General features: G+C 59.7%; 1 protein-coding gene across 1 annotated transcript; it reads left to right on the top strand.

Annotated features, from left to right (window-relative positions):
* The first annotated feature begins 1000 nt into the window (after positions 1 to 1000).
* Positions 1001 to 24763, top strand: lqf (epsin homolog lqf). The gene is made up of 15 exons (XM_037238269.1): positions 1001 to 1275; positions 2847 to 2948; positions 3332 to 3442; positions 11091 to 11270; positions 11634 to 11768; positions 12435 to 12479; positions 13072 to 13274; positions 13536 to 13976; positions 14992 to 15052; positions 17036 to 17113; positions 19760 to 19837; positions 20334 to 20487; positions 20992 to 21201; positions 21710 to 21817; positions 23675 to 24763. The coding sequence occupies exons 2-15, from the start codon at positions 2877 to 2879 to the stop codon at positions 23737 to 23739; spliced, it is 1941 nt and encodes a 646-aa protein (XP_037094164.1). The 5' UTR covers positions 1001 to 1275; positions 2847 to 2876; the 3' UTR covers positions 23740 to 24763.
* Positions 24764 to 25986: the final 1223 nt, after the last annotated feature.

Here is a 25986-nt window from a genome sequence, read left to right as displayed (position 1 = left end):
ATATATTCACTGCAATGAACACTGACAAGATGTATGTGCGTTAGACTAAAGCCAGGCCAAATTGACCCGACTTCTCACGTTGTTTTCACTTTAAAAATGCTTCGGGAGTTTTTACCTTGAAGTTAACTGATTAACATCATAATGCCTTGCAACATTATCTCTATGTGCTGAAATTGGTGGCAACAGTGTGCCGAACTTGGGGCTCACAGATGTTAGTCGTGCACTCATGAAATCGTTTCCGGAATGTAGCGCTATGCCGAATATGTTCGATGTTAAAAACTGACTCTGACTCAGCTAGGACTAGCCTGGTCATAGAATGAGTCTAACCCCACCATCCAAACATTTCTTACCAGTGCTTAAGCGCGTAGCAGCAGTATTTCAAAGAACTGTAGTATTATTCAGTTGTTTTCGGAGACCTAGCGAGCCCCCTCCCCAACATCCGCCCGACCCACGCCCGCGACCTCGCTTCACCTCTCCCCTTTACCGCAAAAACATCACGGGCATAGAAAATGACGGGACGGGCATACCGGTCCGTTGATCTCAGCTGATTACACGGCACAATTCTCCATCAGCTAATTATGGTATCTTGCACTCAGTCAGTGGACAAATATTAACTTTCCCACTAATAAAATCTAGAGAATCAACACTGGATTATGGTAAAGTTTTGTTAGCAAACAAACAGGGTAAAATCAGTTTAATTTATTTTCTAAGACGCCATCAACGCAAGTAATATATGCCACAGCACATTTTGGAATGTTATAGAACAAGTGTAGTCATATTTAGGTGTTCGAGTATGCTAAGTATAGAACATACTATCACTGAATGCACAAAAATACTCCTGGATAGTCACCTATGATTTGATCAGCTGACCGGAATTTGTCCACCAATTCCTGCCGACAGTACACGAGCACTAAAGATCCTTGTGAGTACAAGTGCGCTTATTTTATTCGAGTGGCAGGAAAAGGCTTCCATATTCTTGGTCCATGCAGAGCTAGCTGGTCAAAATTTCTTAGGACCATTGCTGCCGTATTCTGAATAAAAAATTTCCATTTACATCAAACATTTATCGAATTGGATTCAAAATTGCTACCTCAATGTACAGTTTAGCTCAATCTGCTTCTATGATGGTGGAATTCATAGTACTTTTTTGTCCATCACACGAATAATTCGCGAGTTCGGAGCAATTGGTCCGCGGCTATTACAACCCGCGTCGTTATTGTCATCATAGTAGTGAAGTCTCGTTCGTGAGTGGGGTACAGCGGTCGTGTTACGTAGGTAAGAAATAACTATTTTGTCAGGTTTGTGATGATGGGTGTGCGTTTTCTGCTGTTTCGTGATTGGGTATTCCTGAGGAACGTTCTAGGGCATCATCTTCAGTTTTGAGGTAGTGTATGGACTGCCCGCCTACCAGTTCTCAGTCGTCGCCTTCCTGGTTCTTTGTGGGTCACGGCCGCGTACAAGGATAACGGGTTTGTATCGGGGACTTCCTTCGATGTCAGTGTTCTTTGCCCCGGTGAATTTACATTTCAGGCTCGGAGGTGAGAGGCATAAGACCCACCTGGGGTACAAAAGGTAGTTTGTCACTCTTCTTCATTACCTGCTAACTGGGTACCTATTACCACTGTTTGCTCACCTTGTGAGCACTGGTGTGTCCCTCATCGATTCAGATTTAATTGGTAATTGAGGGTGAGCTTGTAATGGTTTTAGGTGCATCTCATGTAATTTTGGTTGCACTATCATTTGCCATTTCACAGATGGTCTTGGAGCCATGGGCAATCCATGGGCAATCCTCCCTGTGTTTTGCACTTACTTTGCTGTGTGAAACCCGTCCCCTCTCCCTGGCTCTGCAGTATGAGGCATACAATCCTTTAAGTCATCTATTTCACCATTATTGACTTGGGGGCTGTGAAATTAATATTGCAAAGGGTGTCAGCAAAAATGGTTCCTAGCCATGAGAGGAAGCTGACAGCATATTATTTTAAGGTTTCAGTTTGTCTTCATAGATGTTAGCATAGTTTCCCACCATACATTGGTATAATGTTATTCTATCCAAATCTCCTTCCTCTATTACATTTCCCTGTTACATTTCCAATATGTTCCATCAAAACCCATGTCCCTCTTCGAATGTAACCTAATTTATGGGTAGCCCCCATGCCATCTCAAGTTGTTACAAGGTAGTCCAGTTGGTTGCTATGATGGCTGTTTACAGGTGACTGGTCAGAAAGTTGTTTTTATAAAAGTGTCATGCTGAACATATTTACAAATGTGTTAGTGGTTCTTCCACCATGTGTGCCTGAAGTTAATGTCCAGATGGGAACAGATATATCTATCCAAGGTCACTTGCCTTAAAGTGCATGTTTTGAATGTTGGAGGGAAGCATTGGCTTATTTGTTTGTCTCTAAAAATATTACTGCCTCTCAACTTTACCCCCTCCCCCACTGCTTTTACAATTTCAGGTGTGGGCATGCATGCTATTTTTCTGATCATCTGACACTTTGCCTGCCCATTTTATTCCCATGCTGTTTTATTTTAATTAATGACAATATGCAGGAGCATAGCCAAGGGGAGGGCCAGAGAGGCAGAGGCAGGCACTAGACACTGGTCAAAGAATTTGGTCCAAATCCATACATGCTGGAGAATTGGAGAATATTGGACATTGAAGTCTCCCCCCCCCCCACACATTACAGGCTCTTTTGTGGCCATGTGCCTGACCTGTTATTGTACCATTCACTTTTGACCATTGCCCTGAGCTGTAACAGGTTTAATTACATTCCATGTGGCCATGCAAGAGGTGAGTTATGCCCCGCCGCTTCTAACATTAAGACCTGCATCTTTTTGGTTGGCAGGTGTGGTGCGGATATTGTAACAACATCAAGATGAATGCAGGGGCAGTGAGACAGGTGCGGCGGAATGTCCGCAATGTTGTCCACAACTACACAGATGCACAGGTGAGTGCTCGGCCTGCAAGTGTGCATCAGCAAGGTCTGCATGTCCATCTGTAGCAGGCAGTTGGCTGAATGGTTGTAGCATTAGACTTCAGGTTGAAAGGCTGGTAAGTGCTCCTTGTGTGTACTTCAGATTATTCTCAGAATGTGATGACAGTGCTGTGACATTTTGCCACACATATTAGAATGCTAAGTTGTGATGAACCACACAGAACTACTCACTTTGTCACACACCTTACCACACATCAGTTTGCTTCTCTAATGCAACAGCTTTGCACATGTTCAGATTGGGGCAAGTTGCCAGAAAGACAGGCTAGCAGTTGTATGTTTTTGTTTTCTGCCTGAACAGTTGTATTCCTCACAGACTGGCCTTGTGCGTCTCCCAGGTCAAGGTCCGCGAGGCCACATCCAACGACCCATGGGGCCCGTCGTCCACGCTCATGTCGCAGATCGCCGAGTACAGCCACAACATGGTCGCCTTCACGGACATCATGCAGGTAGCCATGTTGGCCGCTCGGATGGCAGAGGCGGCCGGCAGCTAGTGGATCAGTGTGGAGGGGCTGGGGGTGCCCAGTCCAGCTGGTCTGGTCGGCGGCGGTGATGGCGAAGTGAGCGAAATAGCGTTTGAACTGGTTGTATTCCTGGCCTCAGTTTCCAAGCTGCCCCTTTTCAAAGCAAAGCTGGTTAATGAATGTGCATTAGTCTGGATGAAAGAAGCATGTGACGCAGAATCAGCGCCCTGGTAGGCGATGTGAAGATCGTCGGTCTTCCCTGTTCACTGCTGTGGTGCCTGGCTGCTGCTGGCATGACATACCAGCGATGTGTACGTGTGTGTACGTGTGTGTGTGTGTGTGTGTGTGTGTGCGCGCGCGCGTTTGTGTGTGTGTGCGTGTGTGTGTGTGTGTGTATGTGCACGCTGAGAGGTCGTGCCCCGGCGATGACCTGGTGACCTGACCGGCGTCACGCGCCGGCTGTCCTCGCAGCGGCGTGCGCCGGTGCACGGCTCGGGAGCCTCCGACCTCAGAGCCGTGCTCTGCGTGTTCAGAACGCCGGCATCGGCGGCACGCCTCGCGCAGTCCGTGCGGCGACTCCCCTGGACCGTCGGCCTCCCCGGCGCCGCCGCCAGTGGGCGGCAGACGGGAGAGCGTGCCATGTCACCGCGCGGAACCCGACACCCGGTGGCAGGTGACCGGCAGCTCGCTGCCGCTCGGAAGGACGGCGTGGGCGGGACGATACGTGACGGCGGCCTTGCAGGCTGAACGTCGCCCAGCCGGCGCGGTGAGCGGTGGTGAGCGGCGCGGCGCGCGCGCGGCGCGGTGATCACCGCGAGCTCCGCACCCGGCTCCGGCCGGAACCTTGCCGGCATCCGGAGGCGCAGACGGCCGCCGGCCAGCGGCGGCGTGACGTCAGCGGATGTCGGCACGCTGCACCGGCCCCGGTGTGATTCCTGTGCCTCGTGGCGCGGGCAGGCCGCACGTGAGGGGGTTTTAAACGGACTTCTGCCACGCCCTCATAAGCGCCGTTCTTAAGCAGCTTTGAAGAATTAAAAGTCGTTATCAAAATGACACGCCTTAGAGGGCGAGGGTGAAATTCGCCCTCCCCTTGCTTCCACTGAGGCTTGAGGGACGAATTTTTCAAAGATTAATGCTCGGTTCATGGTTTCTTTAGTGCTGGGTCGTGGTGGCGTTTGGTGCGGTGGTTTAGTGTCAAACGGTCAACCAATCAAATCAATCAAACCGGCGGTGATTTAGACTGGTGATCGGAGGCAACAATGTTTTGATTCGCTGGCGTCGCCACGGTTATGCAATCAAACAATAAGTAGTTGGTGTGATATGGCGGAAGGTACGCGTATTGCTGTATGATTATGACGGTATTTTTTAAAGATTGGAGGTCAAACGGGGCCATTGGTATTAATGTAGAAACGAATTGCGCAATCGATCGCGCTGATTGTGTGACACGGCTCATTCTGATTCTGGGTAATGCGTAAACAGATGTCAGGGGCGCTAAAGTCCCAGACGACTGGCGCGTTCCCGACGCCCGCCGTGTCGTCCGTTCATGTCCTTCCGCGGACGCCCGCGCCAGCTGGGGCCAATGGCAGATGAGGCGGCGTGGTGAGCTCCAAGGTCGATCGAATGAGAGGTCGGCTCGTTGACAAAGCCTTTAGAAGGATGACGTCAGAGGTATGCAGACATCGGCGTACGAACGTTTATCTCGATGGTGTGTCCGCCACACCGAGGGTGCGCTTTCATCGATGCGACGGACCGGTGCTGGCAGAGAGCGGAAAGTCCTGTGAAGTTGTGACGTACGTAGATGCCGGTTGACTAGGCTGGTTTTGGCTTTGCTTGACAGCCCGTTTTCCGTAGTGTGTGCTCCCGAAGCCGCTGGGTGGCTCCTTTGATCGGGACGCTTGTTAGCAAAAGCAAGCGATGAGATTTCGCGTTCTTGCCGGCCGGGTCATCCCCCTTTTCCTACTCACGCGTGTTGAAGCGCTTGAGTAGGGAGTGGGATGATTATTTAGGGGGGATGCGCGCGATTATGATCATGATATATGATATATGATATGATTCTTCATCTGCACTGCGAACGTTCTGACGTGACGTCACCACGTGTTAGCGTTCCGACGATCGCCGCGTCCCATCCTTTGTTGCGGAACGGGAGCGCATTTTTCGAGGCCATTATGCTCTTGTTGGAAACTGGAAACCTTGTTATGTCGTGCCAAACCCAGTTTTGGCGCTCCTTCGCGGCGCAGGTCCTGTTGGCGTTGGCATTTTCGTTTTTTTTGTGTCCAGTATGATGTCGATTGATTTGGACTGATCTACAGGAAAGATTTTGTCACGAACTGTCTTCGGCTATGGTTTGGCATAATAACCTGCGCCGTCGCCTCCGATTGTGATGACTTTTGTATTTTCGTTAACCCGCTAAAAGTAGCGAAGCGGGTTATTTTTTGCACCGTACCGTGAGAGGCAGCCTTGCCATTGAGCTGGCTTTGGGGGCGCGGCGTAGCACACCACCGCCCGGCGTCAGGGCTGGCGCACCCCGGCCGCCCGGCGTCAGGGCTGGCGCACCCCGGCCGTCCGGCGTCAGGGCTGGCGCACCCCGGCCGCCCGGCGTCAGGGCTGGCGCTCGGCGGCCGCCCAGCGTCAGGGGTGGCACACCCCGGCCGTCTGGCGTCAGGGCTGGCGCACCCCGGCCTCCCCGCTAACCCGCTGCACAGCGCCAGCGGTGGCTGCCCCGTCAGGGATGAGGGGGGGGGGGGAGGGGGGAGACGCCTCCGCGGCGCCGCGGAGCAGGGCACCTCCCGCAGTGCCGGCTGGTAGCGGTGTCCCCCGCGTGGTTGTCAAGTGAGGACATCTCTCGCGTGCTGTCGCCTCCCCGTCCTGCTGTGATCACCCCCCCCCCCCCCCCCCCCGCCTCGATCACGTGGCCTGGCAGCAGGCGCCGGACAGACAGGAAGCCGCCTAAGTCTGCCGCAGTACTCGGACCCGAATCGATACTGCGTGTGTATGGGGGAGAGGGGGGGGGGGGGGGGGGCGATGATGGGGAACGGTGGAACAATAACACCTGCTCCGCCTCCGCGCTGCATGGTGACCGTGAAACACCTGTGTGCGAAGCCCGGCTGCTCTCTTGATCTTTTTACCGTGGTCGATGTGTCTGCACGTCTGGGGCACGGGGCATCAAGCGCAAGCCAGGAGCTTATCAAGTTTTTGTCTGCAGAAGCCTTGGGTGACTTGAAGACCCCTGTCACTGCTATCACCACAAGCGCTACCGGCGCTGATTTTTGCGAGCAACCGAATGGTCGCGTACAGCGAGTCCCCAAACCGCAACACCGCGGTCATGAGATATCCCAAGCGCTTCCGTTTCCCAAGCCCAGCAAGGTCTCTCCCACCGTTGAGTCTCGCAGTCTCGGTCGCTCGCACCGCATGAAGATGCTTTGAGTTACTTATGTTGACCCAACGTAATCGTATGCTGCACGAAATTCGCACCAGTGTCGTATTGTTGTTCTCCGTCTTCGTTCTCCGTCTGTTGTTCTCATCAGCACCGTTGTTCCCCGTCGTGAAGACAGACCGCTCGCTGGCACTCCTCCGACGCGAGCCGGTGCCATTTGGCCGGCAGTGGGGCGTCAGGCCCGGCGGCGCGGCCGGGGGTCTGCCTCGGGGCTGGCCAGCCGCTGACCCGGCCTCGAACGCGGCGCCGTATCGCTGCCGCGCGCGTGCGCGCTCTCTCTCTGTATCATCTGATAATGCGGCCGGCCGGCGTCGCCAGCTCAGCCCGATGCAGGCGTGGTGCCTGCGTGACCGATCGTCCTGAATGCCGGTGGACAATGAACGGCGGTGCTGGCGTTCACGGCGCGTTGCGTTGCCGGAAGGTCAAGCAGCGACGGGCGCAGTGTCGGCTCGCGTGGTGCTGCACCAGACCGCTGCTGGTACCAGACCTGTGGTCAGGCATGCGCCGTCGTGACGTTCCGCTGGCTGTAGCACTTTGTATGCGCGCCAACAACAAAGCAGCGATGGACGTGTCGTGCGGAGGGCATGCACTGGACATGGATATGGCAAAAAGCGAACGAAGAGGACATAAGCAAATGCGTGCGGAACTTTTGTTTCTGAATGAAATTCTAACGCTGTTTTTTTCGTGCTACCGATATTTTGCGATTATCAGCTGCCGATAATCGTCCTGCTTCGTGCCGGTATCTATCCGATATAAATGTTTATTTACCAAACGGATAAATCCTATCGGTATTCATCATGCTGTTTGCCGTTGGCCTACATGCGGTTATCTTTTTCATCACATTTGCAGTCTCCGTCACATGACCTGCTCATCACCCTCGGCCGCGATAGCTCGTTGACGAGGCGGCCATCCTCGGGACGTCGCGACACGCGATGAGCGCGCGGGTCCGGGGGCGGAGCCGTCCTGTGACGCGCGCCGCCTCTCGTACGGCGAGATCCGCGCCACCGGCCGCGTTCCCGTGACGTGCTGGGACGGCCCGCCGGCACGCGTCGTGACGGGCGTAAACACGGCGCGGTACGGCACTACCGCCGCCGTGGCAGTGACGCGCGTCGCAAGACCCCGCTCGGCCTGCGTCACGCTCTCCGGACGCCGTGGCGGCGGCGGTGCTGACTCACCGCCGCCGCCACGCCCCGACGGCTCGCGGTCAATAGGGGAGCCGCGGCGGAGGTGCCGGTGCTGACTGAGCTGGATAAACCGAGCCTGGAGTCCAGGAACTACGAGCCCTGGAACAGAGTGCCAGGCGATGGCTGGCTCTGATACTGAAGGCGGGGATCCGTTTCCGTTGTAGTAAGAACCGTTTTGCTTACGTGTCCCAGGCACTGAAAGGACGTCAGAAAATCGTTTAACTGTGTGGTTCGCTATTCGAAGCGCCGGACTGTCGAAAAACTAGCGAATTGCTGTTGTGAATTCCTCGCCTATGTTGGGACCCCAGCCTGTCGTGGGAATTTAAATAGCATTCACTTTAAGCTATTAAATGTTGGAGATTTAGAGCCCGAAGAGACCCAAGGACCGCTGCGGTCCAGGAGCCTCCACGCTGTCGCGTGGCGAGCAGCCCTGGCTGCCGACAGCATCGGCCCGTCACCGGCCGCTGCTGCCGGCGTCCGCGGCGCGGCCAGGTGCGCGCCTCCGGGCCGGCCGGCCGGCCGCAGTGCAGCGGTCACTGACCTGCCGCCGTCCCGTCCCGGCTCGGCTCGGCTAGGCTCGGCCCGTCCCGGCTCGATTCTGCCCGGCCCGGCGCGGTGCGGCTGCTCGCGCCGCGCCGCGCCGCCCGGCGCCGGCGGAGCGGGATATCCGGACGGCGCGCGCCGCCGCGCCGGCTGTGGTTAATCTGGGCGCGCGGCGCCGCACCGTGCCGCGGCACGTATCCGCGGAACGGAGGCGGCCGCGCTCGAGCGCCGCTTGGCGCCGGCCATGTGCGGTCGCAATGGAAAGGGAAATCTGAAGGAATCCTGCGAAAGCACCGCCCTGAGAACGTTGCTGTGGCGCATACGTTTGTCAGGAATTTTGCTGTCTCATTGTGGTGTAGTAAAGCTCAGAAAAGCTTTCCGTCTCGATGCCACAGCGCTGTGGTCTTAAATTGTACGCTCGGTCTGCTCTGTGTGTCTCGTAGGACATCCAGCGTCTTCATCATGCTGCTCACATGCTCACATCAGCTCACATCACATTCATCATGCTCACATCAGCGTCATCTCAGCGTCAGCAGCGCTTACCGGGACTGATATGGCGCACCAAGGGCGTTCGTGCGTGTCGCGGCGGATCAACTTGTCCAAATCGGGACGAATCTTACGTGCGGGGCTGACTGCCGAGTGGCCTTCGTGTTTCCACTCGACTTGCGGCCGAAGTTCTCAGAAAGCTTGTTTGAAACGGTTGGTCTATGGCCTTGAAGGGGGGGAGGGTTAGGGAATGTCGGGATGGGGTTGGGTTGGGGAGGGGGTGCAGTGGAGTGGAGTGTAGGCACTTTCCAGTATAATGCACTGGCTGAACTTGCGAGCTCTCGAAAAAGCGGCGCTTCCCGCTGTGTTTTGTTGCGTTGCGTTTCCTCCACGAACGCCAATCGTGGATCCAATTTCGAAGCACCTGGGCATGAGACGGGAAGAGGGGCGACAACATCCATTCGGCAGGGTGCACGGCTTCCAGGCGGGAGGCCCTGGTTCGACGCGTGGCGGACGTTGTGGCCTTTGTGCGTAGATATCACCATTGTGAACGCTGGCGCTGCTAAAGAGTTGGAAGACGAATTTCGCCGTGCAATGCTCAAAAGGGGAGCCTCATTTTCCCACCGCAGCGAGCGCGTTAAAGTAACGAACCCGTAGTCACATCGGCTCATCGGCGATTTCCGGCTCTTGTCTGAAAGGTTAATTATTGTCGACGATAAGAGACATGATACTTGAAGTATTGACTGAGTATTGAAATATGTAGCAAATGGTGATCACAGTTGTGTTTTTATTTAAAAAAAAACACGTCGCTGAGAGATTATTTTGTGCTGGTTTCCTCAATGAAGTTTTCTACCATGCTTTGCTTGCATGTACCAGCTAGATGTATACCATATTTGTATTTTGTTACAGACAGCATGCATGTGCTTGTATGCATCATTAACATTAACGGCATGCTTCTGCCCTTTGTTCCAACTTCTACTCTCGCCCTTTGTTTGCCGTGACGCCATCGTGGCGCTGCCTTGCGGTATCTCGCCTCAGTATCAGATTTTTCGTCCTAGCAAAAGCAGTGCTAAATGACAAAAGGAGTGCTGGCTGCCCGAAAATGACGCCGCAGATGTTATACGTACTGTTGTGTGACGTCACTGGTACCTACTTTGAATCATATGATCTAGTGTACCATTGACAACCAAAAACACTGCCGATTCTGCCACGTGTTTGGATGACCCAACCGATGTCCCGTGTCCCGGTACGTAATGACTCGTGTGGGTGCCACATCATGTCACGTGCTGCCTTGGACCCAGTTCATGGTCATGACCTCGATCCAGATCAGGATCAAAGACGGCGAGGAATTATCAGAGACGGAGGAATTATTAGATAATTATTGGAGCTCGACAACATCGAACAAATGAAACGAGCGTCACGGAACTGAAACGGCCCTCTCTGACCTAGCCCACTGAACTGACCGCGGTAACGGGCGCCAAATGAAGGTCGCTATGTCGCGGCGTGGGGCGCCAGCCGATCAGCTGATTCACGTCTGAACGTGGTACGAGCTGCTGCGGTCCGCCGCTGAGCGCGGCCGATCAGTCGGATCACCGTTTTATAGATAAGGCAGTAGGAGGAAGGCAGTAGACAGCATTATTCCTCGGAAAAAACAAAACAGGAGAATGAAGCGTTTCGTTTATTTATTTTTGCTTCGCTTCTGCTATTCGTTTCGGCAAGGGCATGTTGCCGAAATATCGGCTCATCTCTGTCTTCTGCTATCCGTTTCAGTAAAGGCATGTTAGCGAAACATCAACTTATTCATACCTCCATTCTCCTGGTTTTTCTCCGAGGAATAAGGCCATTACCACTATCTCATCTATGTGCATAATGTTCCTCGCAAATGCACTCAGCATCGCACGGAATCGCTGTGTTCTATGAGAGAGGACGCTGCCCTGTTGACGTAACGTCACGCCTGACGTCACCGGTGCGCGCCTTGTGCTGCCAGATGATCTGGCGCCGACTGAACGACCACGGCAAGAACTGGCGTCACGTGTACAAGGCGCTGGTGCTCATGGACTACCTGATCAAAACGGGCAGCGAACGGGTGGCCCAGCAGTGCAAAGAGAACATCTTCGCCATTGAGACGCTCAAGGACTTCCAGCACTTCGAGGAGAACACGGATCACGTGCGTGCGCAGGGCACTCGTGGGGTGGGGTCCGCAGCGGGAGGGGGAGGACTGTGGGATGGGGTGCAGGAGCGTGGGTGTAATGGGGTGCAGGAGTCGCTGCACGCTGCATGCCACTGCGTTTCATTACTTAATTCCACCAGAAGGCTCCCGACAATTTTGCACCGCACACAGTTGTTAAATTTGTTCTAGTGTGTTTCCTTTAGTTTTGGGGTCATTTTATGTGTATGGCTTTGGGAACGTCCTATCATGCTTTAGGCTGTCGCGTTGAAACAGTGATTGACGCGTTTTCGAATGGCGGACTGGAGGCCTGACCTGGCCTCGTGACCTCGCACCTGACGTCACGTGACTGGGCGGCGGCAGGGACGCGCCATTCGCGAGCGGGCCAAGCAGCTGGTGACGCTGCTGCAGGACGAGGAGAAGCTGAAGCAGGAGCGGCAGCGGGCCATCAAGGCGCGCGAGCGTTTCCTCGAGAGCAGCCAGGGCCTGGCCGGCCTGGTGAGTGGGGCTGGGACGCTGGGACGCTGACGTCGGCGTCACGCTCAGGTGGACCCGGCGGCGGCGAGGACCGGCCGGCCGCCTGCCCTCTCACCTCCCTGCGGGCATTGATTATAAGAATGATCATAGGAGTGGAATGGGAATGGAATGTCAGGAATGATGGCTGTGGTGAGGGCCGGGCTGTCAGCCGCGGCTGCCTTGGCACGGGCGACTGCTACTCACGTGCGACTACCGCGCAGAGTCGGGAGGCGGCCAGTTGGGTCGTCGGACGCCGCGGCCGCCGCGGGCCTGCAGGGCCGGCGCGCGTCCGCACCGTTGGCGCCATGTGATGTGGCGCGTACTCGATGAAAGCCCGCCACCTGGCCCGACTTCGGTACCGCTGCATGTTCTCGTCGCCCTAAGTCGCCTTTTGTCGCCCTAAGCCTGTGAGATGTGTTTATGCCTGTGTGGGTGTCATGTGTATTGTCTTGATGTCTGTAGTCATCTACGTTCTCTTCCGTCAGTGCGGCTCCCGGTATTATGACAGCCAATGTTCTGGTCATGTGTGATGACAGCTGACACCCCCGCCGCTGGTGTATGCGTCGTCGGTGCTCCGACTATCACCGGTGCACCTGTCCGCCCCCCCCCCCCCCCCCGCCGCTGACTGGCGGCCGTCTCCGTCCCCAGGACAGGCCGCGTGACCACAGTCCGGGCCCCATGAGCCCGACCGAGGTGAGCTGAGGGTCCGGCTGCGCCCCGCCGGCCCGGGCCGCGCCGGCCGCCGACGCCCGGGCCGGCGGGCAGGTGGTGGGGCACGGGTGGCTGTGGTGGCAGTTTTGACTGAACAGCGGGCTTCTCCTTGCTATCACGGCGGTGCTCGCTGTTGTTTTCGTGGGATGGCAAGGCTACCACCTCCCTCGTTTGACCGCGTTTTCAAAGACAAGGACGTTCGTGGACAGAGCGCGGCCACCCAGTCTGCCACGCCGTTCCGAGTGTCGCTGGTCGATGCGGGACAGTGCGAGATGCCTCCCCGTTTTCGGGTGATCCCCCTCCTTCGGCTGGCCCTCTGACCTCTGGCTGGTGAGGGCCCGTTTACTGACGACCGCCTGTCTGGGGTAAGGTGAGGCAAATCTGAGACAATATGACAACAGCAAATGCCGACATATGACAGCAAGTGCCGGCCGCCACTCGCTCCACCATACGCGTGTTGAGGACGGCGTCCACATAAAGTTCCCCGCATGGGGAATCGAACCCGAACCAGTCTGGACCCTGAGCCGGCGCGCGTGCGGTGCTGCGTGCCTGACCCGGGCCGCGTGCCTGCCAGCGGCCGGTGGACGTAACGCGGCCGGCGGCGCCCGATCTGGAGATGGCGCGACCGCAGACCTCCGGCGAGGAGGAGCTCCAGCTGCAGCTGGCCATCGCCATGTCGCAGGAGGAGGCGGAGCGCGAGCGACAGCGCTCCCGCTCCGACGAGGTCCGCCTGCAGATGGCGCTCAAGGAGTCGGAGCACGACGTGGCGCCCGCCAGGTGAGGGGGAGGGGCAGCAGAGCGGCGTCGGTGTCGCCCGACGGACACGAACACGCCGGGCGGCTGGGCGTGCTGCGGTGGGCTGAGCGCGAGAGCCGACGCCAGTGCTGCTGACTGTCTGGCGTTGCACCGGCTACTACTGACGGCGCTGGGTGGGCGCTCTGTGCGCTGTGCTGGGCGGCCGCTGCCCTCCCAGCGGTGTGGGCGCGCCGCGCGAGCGCTGGGGCTGCGCGCTCTGACGTGCGTGCCCTCGACCGGCAGTGCGGCCGGCGCCGGCGGCCTGCGCCGGCCGCCCGGCGAGCGGCCCTCGGCCATGACCGACCTGCTCTCGCTGGACCTGGGCGGAGGAGCCGCCGCCGCCACCGCCACCGCCCCGGCCGCGGCCGCGGCCCCGGCGGCGGTGGTCGCCGACCCGTGGGGCCTGCCCGCGCCGGCCCCAGCCAAGCCGCAGGTCAGTCAGCTGGTGACGCCCGGCACGGGCCGTGTGTCGCTGAGGCGCGGGGTGCCGAGCTGGGCCAGCTGCTGGGATATGTCACCGCTTACCTGCTGTTTTGCTCACATGCCACCGCGTTGGATTGGTGTTTGGCCGTTGTCTGGCGTGCGGTCGTGGATGGGCGTTGTTTCAGAGCGACTCTGGGCTGTTTTGCTCCCAGCGTGTTGTCGCACATGCTCTCTGGGTGTGCTTGTCGCCCGTTCGGCTCTCTGAGTAACTGGACACCCGGTAATGTCACTCGTCGCTCTTTTTATAGCTCTGGGATGACATGGATAGCTCTGACCGTGCGTCGGACGGGGTCGTGTGTTAGCCTCTCTGTCGATCAAAAGACCTGAAGCCAGTCCGTGCGATGATTGGCTGTGGCAGTCAAGTCTGCATTGAAGCCGGGCGTTTCCCGGGCGGCGACGTGAGATGTCCGGTTCTGTGTCGAGAGCAGGACCTGCCTTTTTGTTTCTCACCATTTTACCAGCGTGAGCCTAGTGCACAGTGCTTGACTGACCAAGAAGTGGTAATGATACGTGCGGCTTCAATGAATGGGCTTCAGTCCCAACATGGTGGTGTTCAGTGTGTTGGATATGGTCCGGGCCGCTGGGCGGCTCCGCCTTCGCCCTGCGCCGTCCGCCGGGGAGGATCCATGAGCAGCGTCCCCCTGGCGGCCGGTAGGCGGCGCTGCGTCCCGGCCCGGCCGCCACCAACCCGTTCCTGGCGGCGCCCGTGCGGCGCCCGCCGCGCCTCCAGGTCAGGTCAGGTCAGGTCACGGCGGCGTCAGCTCCCCGCTGACCGCGACCGCTGGAGGGACGTCCCCTCCCCCGCCTGCCCGCCCACCGCCTGCCGTCTGGGATCATGCAGTCGAGTCCGCACCGCACTGGTTTGGACCGTCGGGCGGCCGTGGAAGCTGTGGACCAAATGTCCGTGGTGTTCACGTCCAGCTTTCGTGCTGCGGAAGCGGGCGGCCATGCTCTGTGTGTAGTCACGGCTGCAGCTCATAGCAGCCGCCAGCAAAAGAAAACAGTCACCCGTTAAAGCTGGATCAAGATCTGTGTAGAGTCGGAATCTAGTGCGCTGCGGATGCGGGCAAGACTGCGACAGCGAATCGACCGGAATGGCCCGTCTCTTGAGCGGACCGGCCGGCTGGCGGCGACAGGGGGGGGGGGGGGGGGGGTCCCCGCGCCTGGCGCCCCTCTGGCTGTCCTCGGCGACTCTGACGGCTCCCGGTCGCCACAGACCGGCCGCCGCAGAGTCGCCGCCCACTAACCGCACGCTGGGTGCCGTGCGTTGGTCGTGGGTGGGTGTGCCGTGGTGCTGCTACTAACGAGGCGGCGTCACGGGCGCGCGGTGGCTCGCAGGCCGCAGCCGGGGGCGGCGGCACTCACCGCTGTGACGGGTGAACCCCGACCACCCGCTGGCCGAGCAGCCGCAGCCGGGGCGGCGGCACTCACCGCTGTGACGGGTGAACCCCGACCACCCGCTGGCCGAGCAGCCGCAGCCGGGGCGGCGACACTCACCGCTGTGACGGGTGAACGCCGACCGCCCACTGGCCGAGCAGCCGCAGCCTCTGAACCAGCTGATGAAACTGCCCAGTGTTGGGGCACGTCCCAATCCGGCCCTTCCCGAGTTATCAGAGTTGGCTGCGTTCCCATTCCCTTTCCGGGTGTTGCGCAACACGTTTCACCCTGCGGAATGCGCAGTCTTTTTTATGTGAACAGCTTGACCTAGTTAACTCGGCAGCACATCCAGCCCTGGCCGGTTTTTTTCAAAGACTAACACCTGGCCTGAGGTTTGAAGGCCAGCGAGATCCAGTCCTATGAAATTCTATCCGTTTGACGTATTTCACGAGATGCCATCCTTGTCCCTGACCGAAAACACCAACACTCGCTGCTAAAGCCTCACTCCAGCTTTGGTACGAAGTCATCATTTCCCGCCCGCCTTTCCTTATGCGACGCGAATCCGAGGACCGTTGCGGTGCGGCGTTGGCTCCGACTTACGTGTAACCTGAGACCGTGCACCCGCCGCCGCCGTCTGTCCGTCCACTAACGCGGTGGCAGCGTCACGGCGGCCGTCGTGACGCGCGTGACGTGACGTTCACTAACGCACGCGGCTCCGGCCGCCGCCGGCTGCGAGCCACGCTCCCCAGATGTCGCTGGGGCGCTGGTGACCAGTGAGGCGCGGTCGGGGCTGTCGGTCGGCTTGTGGTGAGCTGGGATGTGGTGCGGAGGTGTGACGGCTGCGGCCCGGTGGCTGAGCCAGCGCCTGGCGTGCTCCTTGATCTCTCGACGAGAACCCCGTCTCGTCGCCGTCGCCTGACGGCGTCGACGCGTCCGTGCTGGACCGTTGTCTGTGTTGAACCCGCGCGATCAGACAAGCAACGAGCGTGACTGAGCAGCAGCAGCGTGAGCAGCGTGAGCACCTCCCCGCCGGTTGGAGCGGTCGCTGGCCCCGGGCGGCGCACGGGAGGTCGGCGGCGGGCCAGGCCTCTCCCAGCTTCGCCGGACGCCCCGCGCCCGGCTTCAGACCAGCGGCGGGTGATTCGGTACTGGGGCGCGCGCGCCGCCGGGCGCCGAACGTTCAGCAAGAGGGCGACAGGCGAATGGCCGGCGTGATGGAGCTAGTGATGGCTAGCCCGCTGCTGGACTGAAAGCTCCAGCCACGCTGACCTGCCTGAGGGCGCCACACGGGCGGGCCGGCGGCCGCCGCCAGCGCCGGCGTGTTGGGCGCGGTGGCGCGCATTGCCGCGCGGGGCGTCCTCTGCCGGGCGCGGCCGACGGCCAGCAGGCCGCGCGCGCCGCCGGCCGCCTCGCCCGCCAGTGCCGCCCCGGCCGCCGCCGCGCCGTCATGTACCAAAAGCTGCTGGAGGACGACGACGAGGCGTCGGCGGCGTCGGCGCCAGCGTCGGCGTCGGCGTCGGCGTCGGCGCCGACGGCGGGCGCCGGGGACGCGGCGGTCGACTGTCGGGAGGCGGCAGCGGAGCGGCCGTCAGCGCGGCAGGTAGAGTCCTGACCGCCGCCGACGCCAGGCGCCGGGTCCGTGCCGGCCGGAGGGGCGGCGGCCCGGCGGCGGACGGCGGTCGCTGTGGCCCCGGGACTGCGCGACGCCGTGTGTGTCTCTGTGTCGGCGCCAGGCTCGGCCGCGTCCGCAGGAGCGCGCGCTGGGCCGCCTAGCGCCATTTCTCCCGTGTCGCACGTGACTGCGGTGCGCTCGGTGCTGTCCGTCTGTCCCCGGCCCCGGCAGGGGCCGTCGACTGAGTGTCCGTCTCTCGATGATGTTACAGGCCGCCGCCGCCGCAGCACCAGCCTCCATCGACCCCTGGGGCATGCCCGTGCAGCCGGCGGCGCCCGCCCCTAAACAGGTGAGCACGCGGCACGGCTGTCTGGCGGCGGGGCGCCGAGTGGTCGCAGTCGCAGTCGCAGTTGCAGTCGCAGTCGCAGTCGCAGTCGCAGTCGCAGTCGCGGTCACAGTCGCAGTCGCAGTCGCAGTCGCAGTCACAGTCACAGTCACGTTCGCAGTCACAGTCGCAGTCGCAGTCACAGTCGCAGTCACTGTCGCAGTCACAGTCGCTGTCACTGTCGCTGTCACAGTCGCAGTCGCAGCCACAGTCGTAGTCGCGCAGTCACAGTCGCAGTCGCAGTCGCAGTCGCAGTCGCAGTCGCAGTCGCAGTCGCAGTCACAGTCGCGGTCACAGAGGGTTACGCTCAGACTCGCGTCGAGTTCTCTGGGTCTGTATTGCTTGTGTGCTCCATCGAGTGTGTGATACTTAGGGCAGACGGGGAGTCGAAGTCGATGTGGCATTGATGTTTTCGTTTTGGCCGACGACTGTCTTCAATGATAAGGTGCTTGGCCAGTGACTACGCCGTTATTGTGGGTTCGGCTAACCGACGATAGACATTATTTACTCCAGCATGCAAACTCATACTGCAGATAGTTGTCAGATATTCGCATTACGGAATGAAGGCAAGAATTCGAAGTGGAATGGATTGAAAGACTGTCCAGTAGAGTCACGGACAGTGCACATCAGTTGCTTCCTATATCCTTCCGATTGTGCCCTGCTCCTCGGACGGCATTCCTCGGCGGCGCGCTCGTCCGTTCCCGGCCGCTGCGCCGCTGGGCCGGCCGGCGGGCCGGGGGAGGAGCTCACCGTCTGTTTACCCCGGCCGCCAGCCGGCCGGAGCGGTGGGCGGCCGCGCTGTCACCAGCCGGCCCGCTCTCATTGTCCGCCGGCCGGGCCGGCCCCTGCCACGTGCCGACCGCCGGACTGCAGACGATGATCTGCCCTGACGGAGCACGGCGCCGGCTGCAGGCCGGATGTCGTTATGGGGGGGGGGGGGGGGGGGGGGCGGTCACGAGTGTCTGTCGTCTATCTTTGTGTCCACTGTTAGGATCTGTGGGAAGAGATCACTCCGTGCGAGCTGTATTGACTGACTTGTTGTGACTCTTTTGTGACTCCCTCTCGTGCCTTTTCGTCTTCGTGGTCGGTGTAACTGAACTGTAAATTCCATGCATGTGACAGGTCGGGACCAGATATGGACTACAACCGTTGTCTCTGGGCTAAGTATGGACAGTGATGCGTGCCCCGTGGGCTACAACTGTTGTATCTGGGCCAGGTATGGACAGTGATGCGTGCTCCGGTTCAGCTCAGGGGTGTGATTCGTCACTCCCCGACTAGGTTTATATTTGTGTGCAGGTCGGGCTGGGCTAGCTCGTAGTCTTGACTCTTTTGTCACGTCACCTGTGACTCCCAAATGGTCAGTCAAAATGTGTGCCGCTCCTGTGTCGGGGTTAGCTGTGTGCTGTGATCCCTGTATCTGTATCAGCTGTGGGCTGTTACGTATGTATCTGGCTCAGCCGCGAGCTGTGCATCTGGGTAAGCTGTGCGCTGTGTATCTGGGTCACATGTAGACTGGGATTTTTGTATCTGGATCAGCTGTGGGCCGCATTATTCGCATCTGGACCAGCTATGAGCTGTGTGTACCTGGATCAACTGTGGGCTGTGTATGTGGGCCAACTGTGGGCCGTGTATCTGGGTCAACTGTGGGCTGTGTATCTGGGCCAACTTTGGGCTGTGTATCTGGGCCAACTGTGGGCTGTGTATCTGGGTCAACTGTGGGTTGCGTGAGTCAACTGTGGGCTGTGTATCTGGGCCAGTCGTGGGCTGTGTATCTGGGTCAGTTGTGGGCTGTTACACCCGTATCTGGGCCAGTCGTGGGCTGTGTATCTGGGTCAGTTGTGGGCTGTTACACCTGTACCTGTGCTAGTCGTTGGCTGTGTACCTGAGTCAGCTGCGGACTGTGTATCCGAGTCAGTGGCACCATGCGACTCCTCCCTCTGCCGGTGCGGGACACGCCTCCCGTCGCCGGTGCGCCCGGTGCTCTGTTATTGTCCCTGCGGCCTGCGGTCGCCGCCGGCGCCGGCGTCGAGCCCGGCCGGACGCCGGGGGCGCGGCGCGACACCGGAGCTGGCCGCCAGGGCCGTGCCGGCCGGCCGCGTGGCGCGCGGACCAGCTCGGGTGTCGTGACCGCCAGACCCGGCGGGGCCGCCCCCTCCCCCTCCCCCTCCGCCTCCTCCTCCTCCTCCTCCTCCTCCTCTGCGCCGCCGTAGTCGGGTGGTGGGATCAAACAAGGCGCCGGGCGCCGTGGGTTTGTTGTTGTTTCTGCGTGCAGTCATAACCGTCAACAGCTTCACTTATCAAACGGCGGCTCGAGTCGAGACGTAGCCGCAGCTCAGCCCGTACTGCGGGATGGTCCGGATCCATGACGGAGCGCTTGGCTGTGGTGGCTGGCGGACTGGACTGGACTGGACTGGACTGGACTGGACTGGACTGGACTGGACTGGACTGGACTGAACCGGACCGAACCGGACTGGACTCCGCTGGACTCCACTGAACTCCACTGGACTCAATTGTACTGGACTAGACTGGATCGTCCGTCTTAACTGTCCAGGCTCGGCCGGCCGGCGGGACCCCTGACCTGACCTGCGCTGACCTGCGCCCCTGCCGCAGGCGGCGCAGAACGACCCGTGGAGCGGCGTGTCGACGCCGGTGGCCGCCGCCGACCCGTGGTCACCGCTGGACAGGCCGGCCGCGGCGGCGGCCGCCCCGCCAGGTTGGACTCGCCCGGCCGGCTGATGCCGCGGAACGGCGGCCGCTGTCCCGCGCCAGCCGCCGGCAGCGGGCACTGCCCCGGGGCTCCGGCGGGGCCTGCGACGCCAGCTTAACGCGAGGCGGGCGGTGGGGGGGGGGGGGGGGGACGGGAAGCCAACGGGCCGCGTTCTGCGGAGTGTGGCTCCGGATTCGGTGATGACGTGGCGTCAAAGGCTCGCATTGGATGGGCACTCGTGGTGTTGAACAGTATACGGCAGACTGGTTGTAGTTCAGCGGGCATTCCCACACTCGCAACGACGCGACGCCCACATGTCCCTGTGATCACGGTTTAACCGAGCCCCTGCTCCGTGTCCCGTCACGTGACGTCACGTCCTGCCACGTCACGTCACGTCACGTCACGTCCCTGCCGCCGCCGCCGCCTCCGCCGCCAGCCCGGCTGACCGTGCGCTGTCCACCAGCGGCGGCCGTGGACCCGTGGGCGCCGCTGGCGGCGGCCGGCCCCGCCTCGCCGGCCGCCTCCGACCCGTGGGCTCCACTGCATAGCCAGCAGCCGACCTCGCCCCCCAGCGACGAGGACGAGTTCGCCGAACTGACGCAGCGCTCCGGCGGCGCCACCAACGGCGCGCGTGAGTCAGGCGGCGGTCGGGCTGGGCGCGCGCCCGGTTTGGCGGGGCTTGTTAGAGGTTTTGAGTGTTTGCGTTGGTTGTGCGAAGGGAAACGGTCACGGAGCTTGTTTTGCGATCTTTAACAGTTGCGAATAACTGTTAGATGATCTTTTGCAGCTGCAGAAAGTTGTTGGCTTATAGTCTAAAGCTGCGGAGAGCTGTTTTCCATTCTCCAGATCAGTGCGCTATGGTATGTTCCTGTTTGGTCAAAGCGCTCTTGATCAAAACGTTCATGTACTTTTTTACGTGGCCTCGGTGTGCATTAGGTGTGATAAGGTTGCCGGGGAACGCTTGTGAGGCACGCCAGCAGAATAACCTTAGTATCGCCTTGAGATCTCATTTCCCGCCGAAACAAACGATGAGAACCTCACCCAAATTGCGTACCCGACGCGCCCTCGCGGTCCCCATGCGCACCTCCGTCTGCTGCGGTGGCCGCTAGATGTCGGTGCGCGCGGTGTGCGGCAGGCGGCGCCAGCAGCTCGCCGTGGGACATGACCGGCCTGGGCGTGACGCTGACACCATCGCCGGTGGGCGGCGCCTCGGCGGCCGCGCCGGCGCCTGCCAAGCCGCCCACCTCCAAGTCGCCGCACTCGTTCCTCGGCGAGAACAGCGGCCTGGTGAACCTGGACAACCTGATCGGCGCTCCGGCGCCTCAGCCCGCGCCGGCCGCGCAGGGTGGGTGGCGCGGCGGGCGGGCGGGCTGTGGAGTGGGTGGATAGGGCTGGAACTGGCGCTGTGCGTAGAGCCGCTGAGGTCGGATGTTATGGCCACTTCAGACGTGTTTGCGTGGTGACCGCTGAGGTGGGAAACTCTGGAGAATTCAGACGAAATGTGTCACAAAAGCATGCTTAAGTGACGTAGCAATCAAGTCAGGTTGTCCTTTTGCTACTCCATGTTTTCCCTAGTGTGTCTGTGTTTTCAGGTCTGGTTCATTTTGCACGAGGTATTGACGTGCATTGGATCGTCATGGTTTCATTCTGTTTCGAACCATCCACATCTGTGACGCCATTTAGATCAGGTCTCTAACTCAAAGTCCACCTTCTGCCCAGGCCTCGACGCCGAACATGGCTCGATACAGGACACCGAGCGCGGCTGCGACGGTGTGTAGTGTCGTGATGTGCTGTGATGTGACGTGATGTGACGTGATGTGCCCGCGTCTGAGGCGCGATGGTCTGTTGCGCAGCGAACCCGTTCGGCTGGACGCCAAGCGGCGCGGTGGCCATGGCCAACCCCTTCCAGGCGCAGAACCCACCACCGCCATCTATCAACCAGATTCGGGACCGCAGGTTCGGTAAGTCACCGATGGAGGGCGCGGCGGAATGGCGGCGCCGGCGGCCTCGTCGTCGTGACATCCACGCCGCGTCGCAGCGGGCTCCGCGCCTAAGGCTGTGTGGGTGCGGTCTGCCCGCTGTCCCGATTGCCGGCGACTCGCCGCCTCGTGCTGCTCTGACTGACGTGTGCCTTGTGCCCTGTGACGTTTGACGTGTGCCCTGTGACGTGTGCCATATGACGTGAACCGTGTGACGTGCGTCCTGCGACGTGTGTCCTTTGACATTTGACGTGTGCCGTATGGCGTGCGGTGTGTGCCATGTGACGTGTGTTCTGTGACATGTGCCGTGTGCCTGTGACGTGTGCCGTGTGCCCTGTGACGTGTGGTGTGTGTCATGTGACGTGTGTCCTGTGACGTGTGACCTTTGCCCTGTGACGTGTGCCCTGTGACGTGTGCCTGTGACGTGTTCCGTGTCCTGTGACGTGTGCCGTGTGCCTGTGACGCGTTGTGTGTGCCATGTGACGTGTGCCGTGTGCCTGTGACGCGTTGTGTGTGCCATGTGACGTGTGCCGTGTGCCTGTGACGTGTAGTGTGTGCCATGTGACGTGTGCCTGTGACATGTGCCGTGTGCCTGTGACGTGTGCCCTGTGGTATGTGACGTGTGCCGTGTGCCATGTGCCGTGTGCCTGTGATATGTGCCGTGTGCCCTGTGACGTGTGCCGTGTGCCTGTGACGTGTGCCATGTGACGTGTGCCGTGTCGTGCCGACTGACGGTGTGTCCCGCTCTGACCCCGCCAGACTGAGGGAAAAGGTAACAGTCCGCGGCGGCCGGTCGGTCGATGGCTCGCACTATGGTACTGCTGGACAGTACGCACGCTTTCAGTGGCATGCACCCACCAGTACCAGCTCTGCACTTTGCACCCTGCGACATACACAATCAGTCGCACATGAGTGACCTTTCCAACCCACCCCCAAGGTTCACTTGTTTTCAAGCTATCTTTTTGTGCTATTTTTAATGTGTTTAGGTATATGATGTTACTGTGCATATTGCCTCTATATGCTGAATTGATGTACATAACGTGAATGCTGCACAGTTTTTTAAGAGCCTGTGCTAAATGTGAATATTGATCAAATGTTTGGTTTGTTGCATGCGTTTGTGGCATACGCTTGCTGATGGCATTAGCAATACACGGTTTAAACGTCTGATAGTCCCTGGAGCTTCAGTTAATGTGTTTAGTAACTGCGCACACACACCATTCGTATACGCAAGTTTCTCAGTAAGTTCCCGGGCATTGTATGCTCCTTGCAATGCCGTCATAGCTCAGAATGCATGCCCCAAATCGCGTTTTTTGTGTAGTCAGGGACGCAGCAATGTCGCGTAACGCCCGTAGGTATAGTTGGGGACCGCACGCTTGACGCTCCAGGTATTTTGCTTCGGATGTGTCACGTGTCATCCCTGTGCCCATGGGGGAGAGGGTGGGGGGGGAGGGGGGGGGAGGACGGATGGGACCGGCAGTGTGAACGCGGGCTGGGCAACAACTAACAAACGGCTGGAGGCGGTTAGCGTGGCACTGGGAGGTCGCGTTATAACGTCTTCATATTCTAATTGTTTTTTTAACCGAATGCTACCCGCAATCTTGTCAGGTAGAGGCGAGGGTTTGATTTTCCGATGCGCTAGGATGATGGTGCTTCGGTTGTGGTTGCGGAGCACGGGCAGCAGTCCTCTCGGCTCGTCGTCTAAGTGCATTACCACCAGGAAAATCTCATGGAATAAGCTTAAGAAAATATCCCAGGAACGTTACACAATTCCCTAGCGTAGCGTGCTTGACCTGTGTGTTTACCCGGGACCCTCGCCTCACCCCTCCGCCTGGTTTGCAGAGCCGGCCCAGTCGACCAACCCGTGGACGTCGCCCGCCAGCGCCGCCAACCCGTTCCTGTCGTAACTGCAGTGTGCGGCAGCGGCCGACAGGTGGCAGTGTAGGACAACGTTCGGAACCGTGCCTCAGACTCCCGTTGGGCCGCATGGCCTACTCGCACCAGCTATGTAAAGCCCGAGTCCTTTTGATTGTTTATGTGGTCGGTGTAGCAACGCATCTCTATGTTATCGAGTTAAAACTGTGGGGCGGCGGGCGGGCGCCGCGCTGTAGTTCTGTTTATACTCCGCGTGGGATGCGCCAGGCCGCCTGCGATTGGTCGGCCGGCCTGTCAGCCGCCTGCAGTGAGGGACGAGTGAGCGAGCCGCGGCCGCGCGACGCCGGCGCGCTCGCGACCGCGCGCTGGCGTCAGCCTTACGTGGCCGCGGGACGGGAGCCAGCGCCGCCGCCCGGCCCGCCCTCCTCTGTCGGCGGCGCTGGCGGCGCGCCTGCAGCTCGGCGTGGCACGTGGCCCCCCGCGGCGGCCAGCTGGCGGTCCGCTGCGCCACGGCACGGCGACGATAATCATATATTGTGGGGACCGTGTGAGTGCGTCAGAAACAGGTATCGTAGCGCCGCGGCGGCCGCCGCGCGCATCATTAGTTGACCCGCTGGCCGCTGGGGGTCGGGGACGCCCGCCCGGCGGCGGCGGTGGTCGGGTTTCGCGGTGCTGGCCGGAAGCGGGACCGGACGGCGATCGGCGGCGGCGACGTTCGGCAGCTGGTCACAACTCAGGGCGAGGCCCGCCGCCAGCAGCAGAGGCGACCGAGAGCCAGCCGCCCGCCGCCCGGGCAGTACCGCGGTCTCGCCGGCCCGCCGCCTGGAGCGCCTCCCAGCACGCCTAGAGACCTCGCGCCGGACCGGCGACGTGTGATGTGCTCCCCTCGACGGCCGTCACACAGCAGCGGCCGGCGCCGGCACAGCCAGCGACTAACGAACGTGGCCCGCGCGGTGCCGCCGAGCTAGTATTTATTCAGAGCGTGTCTGGACCGCCGGGCCGGCCGTGCCGCTCCCCGCCCTGCCTACCGCTAATACAGGCTATTTTTATGCGGAGGACGCTGTGTTTGGTGGTGGCGACGTTTGGAGACGTCCCATGAGGTGGAGGTGTGAGGCGGCGGAGCGCGCCGCGTGCTGGACTGTCGGTGGGAACCAGCCAGATGCGGGAGGCGAGTGTTGAGGATGGGCCGGTCAGTCCGCGTAACAGGCTTTGTGAGAGCGCCAGGACGTTTGCAGGGCTTTAACCGGTGGTTTACGCTTCAGGGAGCATGACTTAAGATGCCAACTTTTCCACTTGACGCTTAACGCGTGCTGTTGCCGTCAACGCATGGACTCCACTGCAACAGCGCGGATACTCGCAGCGATGGCAAGGCGTCTTATTTCCTTGGAAAACGGGTGCTGGGAAGCGTGCCGTTCAGCTGGGACTAGGCTGCCGCGTTCATGCGCTCATTCGTTCCGTCCTCGCATGAGCGCTAAGAAGCCTGCCGCACGGCTCGGCTTGGTCTGCCGTGTTGATGCGTGTGGCTCCTCGCCACTCTGTCTGGTGAGCGCGGGAGCCCTCCCCCCGAAGGCGATACTTGTTTGGTTTCGCTCTTTCCGCTGTGCCGCGCCGGTGTCCACCCACTCCCAGTAGGTTTGCGCTCAAATTTGATTTTCTTTGAAGCTTAATTCAAATTTAACTCAAATATTCACGCGTCAAGTGTATTCACTCAAAACGCGTGAATACCTTTGCCCTCACAGCACTTTTTTGAAATTTTGTGACACGCGCGACGGGTTACGCTGCGACCTTCAATACCGCGGCGCTTTGTCACCATTCACAGCCGTCAGTTCCACAGGACCATTTTCCAAGAAGCCTTGTATTCGTCGCGAAACTGTTACCAACAGCGTACAACAGGTGAGAAAATACATCTCTTACAATACAACGTATAAAGACACATCGCAGTGACAAACTGGAAAAATACTCTGGTGTCGCCTCCACTACAGTCTATTGCTCACGGCGGCAGATTGGCGGCAGCATGTGCACACGCCAGCCTAGAGTCGTGGCATCGGCACTGGCTCTCGCTCTATACACGGCTGCGATGGCCCAGTCAACCATAGCGTGTATTGGACACTGGGCCGGCTCTTGTCCAGTTGCGGATCCAATTGGGATCACGGTCGGATGAGTAGGGGATGGGGGAGGGGGCAGGGGGAGGCGGCGACAAACATGCCGACTCTGCTGATGGAAAAGCCTCCAACAGCGACGACAGACTGCATGTGAAAGACCAGCGTTGCAACACGGAA

The sequence above is a fragment of the Pollicipes pollicipes genome, unplaced genomic scaffold (genome assembly GCF_011947565.3).
Source record: "Pollicipes pollicipes isolate AB1234 unplaced genomic scaffold, Ppol_2.1 Scaffold_7262;HRSCAF=8765_pilon_pilon_pilon, whole genome shotgun sequence".
NCBI lineage: Eukaryota > Metazoa > Arthropoda > Thecostraca > Pollicipedomorpha > Pollicipedidae > Pollicipes > Pollicipes pollicipes.
The sequence above is the reverse complement of the archived record's forward strand: the minus strand, read 5'-3'. Positions and strand labels throughout refer to the sequence as shown.